This window comes from Aethalodelphis obliquidens, unplaced genomic scaffold (assembly GCF_003676395.1).
Source record: "Aethalodelphis obliquidens isolate GAN/ISIS:26980383/991018 unplaced genomic scaffold, ASM367639v1 scaffold50, whole genome shotgun sequence".
NCBI lineage: Eukaryota > Metazoa > Chordata > Mammalia > Artiodactyla > Delphinidae > Aethalodelphis > Aethalodelphis obliquidens.
The window spans coordinates 1197109-1211581 of NW_020837994.1; the positions used below are offsets into that span (position 1 = coordinate 1197109).

General features: G+C 43.4%; 1 protein-coding gene across 2 annotated transcripts in view; it reads left to right on the forward strand.

Moving 5' to 3' along the window:
* MRPL48 (mitochondrial ribosomal protein L48) overlaps positions 1 to 14473 on the forward strand; it is a 49796-nt gene that overhangs the window by 19857 nt on the left and 15466 nt on the right. For both annotated transcript variants that reach the window (XM_027083344.1, XM_027083346.1), the window contains one exon: positions 3873 to 3961. In XM_027083344.1, coding sequence (XP_026939145.1) covers positions 3873 to 3961 — 89 coding nt within the window. The remainder of the gene's footprint in view (positions 1 to 3872; positions 3962 to 14473) is intronic.

The window sequence follows — 14473 nt, forward strand, 5'->3', positions numbered from 1 at the left end:
AACAACTCAGCCAAGGATACTACTTGAATCTTTGCTTGAACTTCCATCCACACTCCCCCTCCAACCACCTTCCACCCACAACAACCAAAGTGATCTTTTAGAAACACATTAGACATATAATTTCTCCGCTGTTCAGCATGAAATCCAAACCCTTAACATGGCTCAGAGTGGTGGGTTCCAATCCACTGCCCTAATCTCTGGTGCACTCAGCCCCTCTCACTTTGCTTCAGCCACATGGACAGTCTTTTTGTTCCTTGAATGTGCCAATCTGCGTCCCCCTCTGGGGCCCTTGCACACGCTATTCCCTCTGCCTGGAATATTCATTCTCTATCTTTTTACCTAATAAACTCCTATCTGCCTTTCAGGTCTCAATTTATTTTATTTATTTATTTGAGTAGATAATGCATGTACATGGAACAAGTTTTAAAAGATACATGAGTATAAAGTCAACAGTAAGTCTCTCTCTCCTGCCATCTAGCCACTTCTCCCTGGGGATAACCACTATTACTATTTTCCTCTGAAATCTGGTTTCAGTTCACATGTCATTTTTTTTAGAGGCCTTTCCTGATATTCCAATCTAAAATAGATCCACTGATTGTATTGCCATAGCGCTTTTTATCATTCATCACAATTTGTAATTTCATATTTATTTATTTATTTATTTTGCGGTACACAGGCCTCTCACTGTTGTGGCCTCTCCCGTTGCGGAGCAGAGGCTCCGGACGCGCAGGCTTAGCGGCCATGGCTCACGGGCCTAGCCGCTCTGCGGCATGTGGGATCTTCCTGGACCGGGGCACGAACCCGTGTTCCCTGCATCGGCAGGCGGACTCTCAACCACTGTGCCACCAGGGAAGCCCTCATATTTATTTTGTGACTATTCCCTCCTCCATTAATGATTCCCTCCTCCTACTAGACTATAAGCTCCATAAGCTGAGTTTTGTTGGCCTTGTCCCCGTTATATCTTCACCTCATTGCACAGTGTCTGGCACATCATAAGTACTGAATAATTAAGCCCTTCCTAAATTTTTTGCCTGTTTCTGTAAGCTCGTCTCTTGCCACCCTGCTGCTTATACTCTGCCTTGAAATTCTCTCTCTGGGTCTTACCCTCCCCATACTGTGTTCTCTCTAACTCCTAGTCATCTGTCATGTTTTACTTAAAAGCCACCTGCTCTAAGAATCCTTTCCTGACACCACAAGTCCAGCCTTAGTGCCTCTCTCATGTATATAGCCCTTATTGTAGGTAGCCCTTATCACCTGCATTGATATTACTGTCTCGCCACTAGATCATAGATTCTGTATTGCAGGGACTTTGTCTTTGCCCATTGTTACAGCTCCAGCATCTAGGGCAGTGGTTGGTACCAACCCAGGCCTGCCATGGATATTGGGTTGTTTGTACATTGCACAACTCTAGTGTGTGCCATTCACATGGTTGTGAGGGTATAATTGTTTCTGGCTACCACACTGGGTAGTAATAAATATTTGTTGAATGAGTAAACATGCTTTGGAGAGTTCAGTGCTTTTTAGGAGGTCATGTTTTAAAGTCATAATAAAATCTTTTGGGATGGATTAATTTTCAAGGCTCTGATCTGAGGATGGTTGTGTACCCAATCAAGGGGATTTGGATATCAGCTGTTTGGGCGGGGCCCCAGGTTGCAGAGTCTGGAACCTAAAGCCTCAAAGAGTCAGCTGGGACTGTGGCCAAGAAGATGCCTCAGTTATGTTCAGTGCTCTTTGGAAGCCTCTGCCAAAAATACCTCCTTCTTCCATGCGTGTTAAACTCTTACTCCTCTTTCAAGAATGCAGCTGTTGGGACTTCCCTGGTGGTCCAGTGGTTAAGAATCCACCTTCCAATGCAGGGGACGCGGGGTTCGATCCCTGGTCAGGGAACTAAGGTCCCACATGCCTCGGGGCAACTAAGCCTGTGCGCCACAACTAGAGAGAAGCCCATGCGCTGCAACGAAAGATCCCGCATGCTGCGGCGAAAATCCTGCGTGTCGCAACTAAGACCTGATGCAGCCAAATAAATAATAAAGATGAGAAAACTGACTTAAAAAAAAAAAGAATTCAGCTGTTACCCCCATGAACCTATTCCTCTGTACCGTCTTCCACTTCGCCCCGCTCACCCCTAAGGTGGAGTTAGTGGTTCTTTCCTCTAAGTTCCTTGCTCTCATCTCCATTAAAGTATTTTGTACACTATAAGGTAATTATCTGCTTTCCCATCATCCTTCCCCAGTACACATTGAGTGTCTCTAGGGAAAGTAGTATATTTTAGTCATCTTTGTAACTGTCCCAGTATCTATTCAGTTGTTGGCATATAATAGTAAATGCGGACTAATGCACATCATGGAAGGGATCCATGATATACCAGGGTTGTCTTGATGAAATGCTGTGGATTGTAAACATAGGGAAAGTCTCTGAAGCCACGATTCTTGATTGGCCTGGCACAGAGCAGACCTGCTTGGAAGCACATTTTAGAAAAGAGAAGCTTAAGAAACATTTCACTTGATGTCATTAGACTTTTCCACACCATTTTGTGTTTAGCCCCCCACAAAGTGGTGGCCCTGGGGAGATGCAGGACCACAGGAGCTGGGAGGGAAGGGAGCAGTACCTAGGACTAGTACTTTTCCAGAAGGTAGGGAACAAGCAAGAGAGACAGACATAACAGAGCTGTGTAGGGCTGGTTCCAGTGAAGGGTAGAGATAAGGAGCTGATATCAGATATGGAAACGATCAAGTCTAGCTAGATTTTTTTTTTTTAATTTGGCTGCATCGGATTTAAGTTGCGGCATGCGGGACCTTCGCTGTGGCATGTGAGATCTTTTGTTGCAGTGTGTGGGCTTCTCTCTAGTTGTGGTGTGTGGGCTCTCTAGTTGCGGCACGCAGGCTCCCTAGTTGTGGCTCGTGGGCTTCAGAGTGCACGGGCTCAGTAGTTGTGGCGCGTGGGCTTAGTTGCCCCACGGCACGTGGGATCTTAGTTCCCCAACCAGGGATCAAAGCCACATCCCCTGCATTGGAAGGTGGTTTCTTAACCACTGGAACACCAGGGAAGTCCCTAGCTAGATTTTGTATTCCAGAAATTCAGATGTTATAACACATCTGAGAACAGGCTGTTCAGTCACATAGACCTGGGTTTAAATTGCAGTTCTGCCTTTTACTTGCTGGTTGACCTTGGCCAATTCCTATTTTTTTGAGCTGCAGCTTCTTTATTTGTAAATGAAGATAAAAATAATGAGGATTAAAGGATAATATGTATATATCAGCAAGTCCTTCTTTGAAGGGAATCTGAGTGGCATATCTCTGGGTCTACCACAGTGAATATGTGTATACAGATCCTATTTTTTACATACACACTGTTCTGTACCTTAGGTTTTTAGTTTTTATTGTTATTCACTTAACAAAGTCTGTTGGAGATTATTACATATCAACACAAATAAAGCAAATTAGATAGTTTAAAAAACTGTGGAAATCTGTGATTGTCCTTTTTCCTGGTTGTATTTGCCACCTGTCTCTTTCTCTGAACAATCTTCACTGGAAAACTTCAAAAGGATTATTGCCTGTTGAGGAACGGAGAAAATGAGAGCGCTGTGAGAATGTATTTTGTCCCCCTACCAGCAGTGGCTCTAGCAGGAGAGAATTTCTCAAAGAAAGATGGGTGGTGGGGATTAGATATAGTCCAGGGGCCAAACGGAGAGAAAAATGGGGTAAACCGAGTGTTAGCTCAGGATCAAGAAATAGCTCTGGTTCTTTAAACCAGCAAGAGGCTCACTATCCCCAAATATTCCATTTCACGATGGAGAATTTGTCTCCTCATGTATGATCTATCTGTCCCTGGAGGAACTTTGAAACAGGTTTGTCTTATTTTCTCTCTTTTAGGTGGCATTCTGCTGAGCATCGGTCGGCACTACAGGTCACAGCCCACGCATGGCATTGGAAGATACAAGCACCTAGTTAAAGCACAAGAGGTAAGAGGGGCAGGGGTCCTTTAGAGAAGGATAGTGTGCAGCTTTTACAAAGACCCTGAAGATCAGATGTGCATAGGTTGGATTATACTGGAGCTAGAAAGGATAGAGTGTTGTCCCTCAGTCCCCTCCAGTTCATTAGTTTGGATATGATCCAGAGTGGAGATGTTTTTGCCAGTTCCTAATCTTGTCCCTAGGCCAGGTTATCACAGTGAAAAGCAAATTCTTTGGTTTTATTATTTGTGACACGTAAAGAAAATATCTTCTTAGTACTTAGTTCAATAGGGACCTCACAATGGAAATGATATGTTCAGTTCAGTTCAATGAATGGTTTGTGGCACATAGAGGTGGATTCACATTTTCAGCCAAATAGCTGATTTTTACAGTATTTACAGATTTAAAATATGTATGTGTTTCTTTAATCCATTATCACAGATAACTGGGAGTTGTTTCTAAGCATTGTAAGATTATTTAGCCTATTTCTTTGGCTCCAGCTGAAGGATTGCTTCTGTGGTGGTTGGATTTTTTGTGCATTTGCAGAGGATTTTGTAGTGGGATGGACACAAAACTGGCTTGAAAGTCAGACAGTCTAGCTTTGAGTCACGATTCTATCACTTCCTGAAAACAGTATAGTTAGGAAGATTTTGCTGTTCTACTTGGGGAGATTTCAACATCGCTTTTGGTTCTTTGGCGTAGTTCGATGTTCCCATGCAACCCCGCACATCTCCCATTGCCTCTCCCACCTTGGCAGAAGTCCAGTACCACTGCATTTGGGCCTCAGAAGCCACTAAACTTGCCACGTTCTCCTGAACAACATCCTTATATCAAGGAATTTCATGACAGGAATGTTGCCACACCTGAGGCTTGTATCAGGCACCTTTCCAGCAGGAAACAGCCCTACTAAAATTGTTCCTTTGTGATGAGAAGAGTACTGAATTGGGAACCAGGAAACTTGTGTTCTAGGCTTGGTTCTGCCAGTTATTAGCTTCGTGATTTGGGGTAAGTTAACCTAACCTCTTTGGGCATGGCAGGTCCTGAAATTATATGTAAAATGTTTTCTATGTGTGACTTTTTCTGGGAAGAGAGTCCATAGCTCTTGTCAGACTCTTCACAAAGTTTGAGAAACTCTGGATTAGAATATCTTCAAGAGTCTTTCAGCTCTGATATCATGTAACTCCATAATGCTATGATACATTTTTCAAACATCTATTATGTGCTAGGTACTGTTGGGGGTGCCTTGCCTATTCAGACTGAGTTGCAATAAAATTTTATAGTATGAATGAACAAGACCTGGTTCATGCTCACAGGGAGCTGATAAACCACTAGAGATAAGACACAAATAATTATGCTCCCAAGCAGAAAGTGACAAGTGCTGAAAGGAAGATACAAAGTGCTATTTAAAATTCAGAAGAAGGAGTGATTTACACCCTTTCTGAGTTGTGACACCTCAGAGTAAGTTCTTGGAGTTGTTTTATTTTGCGATATCCCCCTTCTAAAAGTCTCACATAAATTAGCAGAAAATAAAATTAGTTTTGTTTGGGTGTGAGTTTTTTGTTTTTTTTAATTTCTTGGGATCCTCCCTCATAGATAATTTTCTGTATATACCATGCTCTGGCCCACTCCTTGGCTTGTTATAAAAGGAAGCTTAATGGCATGTCTAATGCCATCTGTCCCATCTTTCTCTCCAGCCTCCTCTCCCATCTCATGGATATCATACTCAAATCATCATACTGGGGTTTTTTTTTTTTGCAATACGCGGGCCTCTCAGTGCTGTGGCCTCTTCCCGTTGCGGAGCACAGGCTCCGGACGCGCAGGCTCAGCGGCCACGGCTCACGGGCGCAGCCGCTCCGCGGCTAGTGGGATCTTACCGGACCGGGGCACGAACCCGGATCCCCTGCATCGGCAGGCGGACTCCCAACCACTGCGCCACCAGGGAAGCCCCATCATACTGTTTTGAGACCTCTCACCTACTCTTCTGTCTACTTGGAAGACCTGCTCTCCTTCTTCACTTGGCCAATACATTCTGAACATCTAAATCCCATTGAGGAAGCAGGATGAGGAGGGGAAGAACAAATCTCTCCTTCTGAGAAACCTCTGATTCCCTGCACTGGGTTACTTGTCCTACCATGAGCTGCTGGAGTTCCTTGTGCTTCCTCTATCCTAGGACTTGCTGCTCTGTTTTAACCACCTGTTTTGATGACTGTTTCTCCTCCTAGATGATGAGCATACTCAGGGTAGAGGCCATGTCTCATATTTTTTCTGTATCTCCAGTGTCCAGCACAAAGCCTGGCATCAAGTAGAGGACAATAAATATTGACTGAGCTGAACCTAAATGTGGTTATTGGAGCTGCCCTGAGGTTTTGTAAATCAGAGCTGGCAAACAACCCATTCTCTGCAAACAGCTGCCTCCAGATGACCTTGGTTGCTTGAAGGGAGTGATGCTCCCTTTTGTTAGGGCTGTAGGCTTTTCTCTGATGTCATTCATTGTCCCAGGGTGGCTGGCACAATAGGGCTGGATGGTGATGGAAGCTGCTAGAGGCTCCTCACTTCCTGCAGGGATCAGCACAATGAAAACTTTCATCCGCCAGCTTACAGAGGCTCTGTCCCAAGTCCCTGTCTCTTTTGCACCCTTGGGGAACTGGACTGGAAAAGCTAGAAGTCATCTTTTGGCTTCCTTTCTTCCCTGAACTTAGAACCTAGAAAAAACAATAAACAGCCATTTTCCCATTTTTTCTTCTCTGACTCTCAGGCTGGCTCCTCTACTCTCTTGAGCCCTACATCCCTGAGACAAGAGTTAATTCTCATGCACAAAGTGGCCAACACTTGTCCCTTTTCTGCTGGTATAATCTCTTCACTCCTCCTTCCAAAGGTTCCACACTCAGCCTTATGACTCCTGAACCTTGGGAAGGAAAAGGCACATCTACCTCACCTCAGCTTTCCTTGTCAATACTGGTTTTATCTCTATCTTGCATGGCCTGGTTTATAACTCTAGGTTGGTTTCCATCTCTCCATCCTGTGCCCTTGTCCTTGATGCTTCTCTGAGGAGTTAGTGAGAAGAGAGGTGAAAACAAAGCTTCCTCTTGGGTGGCAGCATGGGGGATGATAGCAAACCGTTTTTTCTGTATCCTCAGTGGGATTTCGGGTCTCTCAGCACAGACCCAATCTCCTTCTCAGTGATTTCCCATTTTGCACACTATACTTCAGGCACATTTTCTCATACACCCATTCTGTCTCATGCTTCTGTTCTTTGTACATGCTCTTTCTTCTTTAAGACTTGATATCTTCCTTTTTCTTCTCTCATCATGTAAGACCCACCTTGACTCATGGCAGTGGGGGCTCACACTTCAGAGCATATCTGCAGCCATAGCACTGTGTCTCAGTGTGTAATCTCATTATTCCTTCAAGGGCCCTGCATCATTCTGTTAAATTTAAAAGGCTTCAGATTGTTTGGAGTGATTTTTATTTGATAAAAATAAAAAGAATATAGTCCTTCACATTTGTATAGTGCTAGGTCATATCTCCCAAGACCACTTACTTACTTGCCCTCAGCTGTTGTTCAGCCTCCAATTTTAGGGTAATAGCAGCCCAAGAATAAAAGCATTGCCAAGAGGAAGATGTGGGAGGATGAAATAGAGACAACATAAATTGCTGTCAGTTTTAGCTGTTATATGTTCTATTTTTCAGACTCTGGGGCAAGAGAGTAAGGTTTTTGAACTCAGACAGTTTATTTCCTCTTTGTAGAAGGGCAACTAGGAGTCAAGATACCTTTTCTCTTGGAAACTTCATGCTGTTCTGACTGTTGACATAGAGGAGGTGTTTGTCATTTCTGACACCTACTTATTTTGTTGTAGCACTCATAGATTGATCAGCTCTAACAGCCACAAGTCTGTGAGGAGACTGTGACATCATTCCCAGAAAAATCAGCAGATCAGAATCACTTTGTGGTGATAGTCCTAGCTTCCTAGAAACAGAAAGATTGGTTTTGCTGGCCTGGTGACTGTAGGGCTAGACATGGATTATAGGACTGGCTTACAGAGAGTTGTTTTAAACTAGCATCCATGTTTTCCCTCAAGTCTGCCCCTTGTAACTCATTGAAAAGAACAACCGTTATTGAGTGTTTGCTATGTGCCAGGCACTGTGCTTTGCACAGATGACGCTGTGGTGAGTGGGACACAGTCTCTTAACTACAAAAAGTATGAAGTGGCCTGGGAAGGATAGTGCTCAAAAATGTAACTAAGGTACACGTGGGAAGTGCTTTGCTTGGGAAATGAACTAAATATCAAGAGAGCAAAGTTAAAGATGCAGTTCTCCCTGAAAGTGTCAGTGGAGGTGTTATAGAGTTCAGCTCAACAAACATTTATTAAATACTACCTGTGTTCTTACACTGAGTATGTAAAGTGAACTGACACTCATCTAGGAGTATGCAGTTGCTTAGCGTAGCTGGAAACACTGGGGCTGTAAAAACTATAAAAGGGTTTCCCAGAGCTTTTCCAGGCACAGAACAATTCCTGTGAAGACCTGACTTTTAGCCTGTGCCATTAGAGCACCCTGGTCTCCAACCCACTGGGCTCTCATCCTGCCTTGCCTGTTCTGCTAAATTACAACAGTGTCAGAGTTTTAGAGAGATTCATTTTTGATATGAGTAAAAGTAATGATCTCTTTCCATTTTCAAAGTGTTTTTCCATCCATTATCTCAGTGCCTCTCAAACCATAGGCCCTTGGAACACTGGTGATCCTAGAATGGAACCTCTCCTCAGGTTTAATAATGGCAATCTTCCACATTTTAGAAAGACAATTAAGTTAATGGATAGAACTTTCTAAATTACAAGTTTTTCTCCCATCAGTTTTACTTGATGAAAATAAATGTTAACAGAGAAACTCATATGTTTTCATATTTTTTGAAATGCAGAGAACTCCATTTATATAATCTAACCATATGTTCTGCTAGTTAAGTCATTCTTGTTTTATACAGTGAAAGCACATTGATGAGTATTTCATGTGCTTCACAAAGGGAAATGTGATTTTTTCTTTGTAACCAACAGATTTGAAAACCATGCTTTTTGCTTCACCAACTATCCTGTGAGGTAGACTGGGCAGAAAAGGAAACTGAGGAGCATAAGTGATTTTTCTATGACCATATGGCTAGTAAATAACAGAATTAGAAGCAGAATTTAATTCAGCTCAACTCAACATTTAATATTGCTGGGCTCTAGGAATAGAGAAATGAATGAGACATAATACTTTCTTATTGAGGTAGTGGTTTGGCTGCCATAAGAGGGAGATCCACTCAGTCAAGGGGCTTAAATAAGATAGAGTTTATTTTTCTGTCATATAAAGTATAGGTAGATATTCCCGCCTTTTGTTTTGCAACACTTATCATACAGCTTCTATCTCATAGTCTGAGATGGCTGCCTCCCTTAAGCCTTCATGTCCACATTCCAACCAGCAGGAAGGGGAAAGGGAAAGCAGTATGTGTGAGCTTGTATCCCACTGGCCAGAACTTGGTCACATAACCATACCCAGCTGCAAGATTGGTTGGGAAATGTAATTTTTATTATAAATGGTCATGTGCCCAGGTAAAATTCAGCAGGTCCATTAAATTAAAGAGAAAAGAGAGAATAGATATTGAGGAAACTGACAGGCTCTGCATACCTTCCTTAAAGAGAAAGACGGAGATTAAGAGAAATGTTTTAGAATTAGGCAGACCCAAGTTAAAGATTCAGTTCTTATGCTTACTAGTGTATGTCCTTGGGTAAGTTACTTAACTTTTACAAGCCACAATTTTCTTGCCTTTAAATAACCATGTTATTTAAATGGTTTGTGAGAAGTAAGTTAAAAAAGAAAGTTTTAAGTACTTAGCACAATGTCTGAAGCATGGAGCCCATAAGTAGTTACTGGTGGTGATAATGATGATGCTGATGATGGCATTAGTCCCTCTTTTTTACAATCCCATAGCACTCTATTTCCCTCCCTCAAAACATGCATCTTCTTATAATTGTTCTCTGTATGCCTTTCCCAATAGATGGCAAGTTTCAGCAAGCAGAGACTATGGCTGTCTTATTTACTATCATATCCCCATTGCTAACCCTGGTCTGGCTTATCACTATTGGTCAGAAAATATTTGTTGAATAAATGGATACATGTGATAAGTGATAGTGGTGTATAATGGGGAGGGGGTTGCTATGGGAACACATTGGCGTAGTACCTAACTCAGCATGAGGAATGAGGGAAGTCTTCCTGGAAGAGCATGAACAGAGTCTTAAAAAGTGACTAGGAGGGGAACTTCCCTGGTGGTGCAGTGGTTGGGGGTCCGCCTGCCGATGCGGGGGACGCGGGTTCGTGCCCCGGTCCGGGAAGATCCCACATGCCGCGGAGCGGCTGGGCCCGTGAGCCGTGGCCGCTGAACCTGCGCGTCCAGAGGCTGTGCTCTGCAACGGGAGAGGCCGCAGCAGTGAGAGGCCCGTGTACGCAAAAAAAAAAAAAATGACTAGGAGGGACTTCCCTTGCGGTCCAGTGGTAAGATGCCGCGCTTCCACTGCAGGGGGCACGGGTTCCACCCCTGATCGGGGAACTAAGATCCCGCACGCCGCGTAGGTGCCGCAAAAAGCAACAACAGCAACAAAAAATTACTAGGAGTTACATTGAGGATGTTGGGTGAAGAGTCAGACTCTGCAGGGAGGGGAAACATTCTGGGCAAAGGTGGAAAGTCATTGATCCTGGAGATGCAGTTGGGAAACTTTTAGCAGTTTGTTAATCCTGGAATCTCAAGTGGGCACTAGAGGATGATGGTACATGAGACTTGAGAAGTAGACAGGTCTAGATTAACTTTTTTTAAAGTTGCCATTTATTGAGGAACTACTATATACCCTTATATGTCATGCAAAAATCCTAGGAGTACTGACCTGCTCGTTGCACTTTCAGCTGCGACCACCTGAGGTCATTGCTCTTGGGTTTTAATTGACATGGTGCAGCAAGGTAGCTTGTGTTGAACTTGCCATGGGAGGTGGGCTGCTTGTTATGATTAAATTGAGAGGATTGGTTCTTTTTCTTCTTTTTTTAAAAAAATTAATTAATTAATTAATTAATTTTTGGCTGCATTGGGTCTTTGTTACTGTGCACGGGCTTTCTCTTCTCTGGTTGTGGCGAGCGGGGTCTACTATTCGTTGTGGTGCGTGGGCTTCTCATTGCAGTGGCTTCTCTTGTTGCGGAGCACAGGCTCTAGGCGGGCGGTCTTCAGTAGTTGCGGAGCGTGGGCTCAGTAGTTGTGGCGCACAGGCTTAGTTGTTCCGCAGTATGTGGGATCTTCCCGGACCAGGGCTCAAACCCGTGTCCCCGGCATGGGCAGGTGGATTCTTCACCACTGTGCCACCAGGGAAGTCCTGAGAGGACTGGTTCTTTCATGTGTGTCTTCTCTCTCTCTCTTTCTCTGAACTGTAAGCCTCTTTAGAACTGGGACTGTGTTTTCTCTTTCTTTGGTCTCTTTCGTTAGAGTGGTTGAATCAGCACTTTGCACACAGCAGGTGCTTAATAAATGTCTCATTCTGTAAAGCACACCAATAGGATACTAGGAGCATGCTTACCTCCAATTTGTAGTAAAAATAATGTCCTATCTGTGTACATTACTCAATCTTTCTTTAAAGATACCACTTATTGAGCAACTACTATATACCGGACGTGTAACCACTGTGTGCCAGGCTTTAAAAGCATTATTTCATTTTACAGTATTATAAATGGTATATTTTATTTAATCCTTAGATATGCTGTGGTTATTAAGGACGCTGTTTAAGGAATCTAAGACTCATTAAATTACTTTCCCAAGTGGCTAGTAATTTCCAGAGCCATTATTTGAACTGACAGTGGTCAGAATCCATCTAATGTCCATACTATTTCCATTTCACAGAAATTCACTATTTTGAGCTTCACAAGAACCTTAGGTATTACAGATGAAGACACTGACACCTAGAGAGGTCACTCAATGTCATGTAGTGACTAAGACAGTACTTGAGCCCAGATTTTCTTTTTTTTTCAGCCATGCTGTGCAGCATGCAGGATCTTAGTTCCCCAACCAGGGATCAAACCCGTGCTCCCTGCGGTGGAACCGCAGAGTCTTAACCACTGGACTGCCAGGGAAGTCCCCCAGATATTCTTTGGCTTCCATCTTAGTCTAGGGTTCTTTATGCAGCACCAGGCTGAGCCTCTCTGCCATCCCAGTCAGGACCAGGCCTTCTGTCTGGTGTACATTTCTTGAGTGTGCTACACTGAGTTATAAACATAACCACTTGATTTCTGTGTACCCTACGGCTCATTATGGACTGTTCAGAGTACCATCACCAAATCATTTAAGTCCCCAGGTGTAGCTTTTAAAATTTCCATCAGCAGAATTTCTGGAAGCTGTATATGCTGCAGGCCTGTCAGCTTTTCATTTGAGGATTCAGATGATACAATTTCTTCCCAACTTTCCCACCCTAGAGAATGCCACCTATAGTGATAGGCAGCTACTATCATTACTTTTGCAGAATCTAGAGGAGAGAGCCTGGGTTTGGGGCCACAGACTCAGCTTCTAGCCATGGCTAGACCCAAAGTGGTTGCCTTTTCCATTTCCTTACTATTGTAACCTTTATTTTAACCTTTCTGGACCTTGACTTCCCCCTTATGTAAAATTAGGGGAGGAAGGAAGGAGAAACTAAGTTATCTCTAAGTTACCTTCCAGCTATAACAGTCTGTGATTCTAATCTGAGTCCTTTCTCTATCTGTTCTTTGCCAGCAAAGTTCCCCAGTAGCCTTGGCCAAATAACATCCTTCAGAGGACCTCAGTTTTCTGTCTGTAAAATAAGAGTAATATGGATATTTCTGTACAAAAATGGTTTAGTGATTTATCCCATGGCCCATTTTGGGCATCATATTGTACTTCTACAGGGATCCAAGGATGGCCGCCCTGGGCCAACTCACGGTGAATCCAGGTCAGTCACAGGAGTACCAAAGTTTGATGGTGGACAGTAGTCCATCTTCCCTGCCATCTTTCTTGTAGCCTCCATTCCTTTCCTGCCTAGCTCTCCTTCATGGGCAGTCAGGGTGGCCTTCCCGAAACAGAGCCCTAGTCATGTACATCTCTTGCACGGATATCTTTAATAGCTCCCCATGGCAGTCATGAATGTATGAACTTAGGCAGTAGGAATAAAAAGGAGGGGATGAGAAAGACTGAGCAGGTAAAATTATAGGAACTGGTGTCTGAAATCTCATGCACTCAAGCTCTTGCTAGCTATGCTGTGCCCTGGCTCAGAACTGAAATATAATATCACAGTGGACTCCTGATGGTGTGGATTGGTCTAGACAGATCTAGGCCAACATGGAAAAGCAAGTGAGATGCCAAGAGGGATACTAGAATCAGCTTTCTTCTTTTTGTTCTCCTAAAGCGACACCTTTGAAGAGCCCTGGCATTTTCCCTGGTTAAGAAAAGCCTCCTGCAGGCTTCAAAGAAGCTCCTCCCTTCCCTGCTGGAAAGTTTCAGCCACTCCCCTTTGCATTCTGACTTTAGCATTCTTCACAGCTCTGACTGCAGTGCTGTCATGATGAGAAGTCTGGATCGCTGCATTTGGCCTCGGGTATGGTGGGCTCTGCAGGAGACCCAAACCCCTGCAACTTGATGGTTGGTTATAGAAGTTAGCTTCTCACTCATAGCAAAGTCTAGGACCCTGGGGTGACTACCACTGTTAAGAACTTTAATAATGCAGAGGGTTCAGTGAAAAAATTTCTACATTGTGAGTCAGGAGGTCTGGGTTAGTTCCTAGGATCTGTCCGGTGTGGCTGTGTGACTCTGGGGGACATATTTAATCTCTCTGGGCTTCATATTCTTCCCCTGCAAGGATGAAGAACTGGGAAAAAGTTATCTCTAAATGCCATCCTATTCTAAAATTCTAAAATAGTGATTCACTGCATGTTGTCTCTCTGCTGGGCCCTGTGCTAGATGTGAGGAATATGAAAATGAAAAAAAAAATAATAAAAGTTAATGTTTATTGAGTGTTTAAATATGTGCCACAGATTGAATTAACTATATACAGTGTTTTGTTCAGTTCTCAGGATATCCCTGTGAGATCAGGTTTGTATCAGTTTTACCGGCCTTATGAAAGGACCATTTCTTGGTCCTCCCCCTGTTTCCCCAGATTGGGCCCCTGCTCTCTTAGACTGACCTGGAGAGCATTGATGTGAGAGAACCACTCTAGGTGCTCTGCCAGGAACACCTCTGCTATGGCAGTAACTAGGCTGTTGGCTGTTAGATAGGGGTGACTTAAGACATGTAAATAGATTCCCACCTCATTTTTTTCTTTAAAAAAAATTTCTACCAAATAGTAAGATTTATTCTAAATCTCCAGTAATTAGGACAGTGTGGTATTAGCTCAAGAATAGACAAATAGCCCAATGGAGCAGGATAAAGAATATAGAAACAGATCCAAGTATCTCTGAACATTTATTATATGACATAAGTGACACTGCATTACAATGGTGCTGGGGTACTTG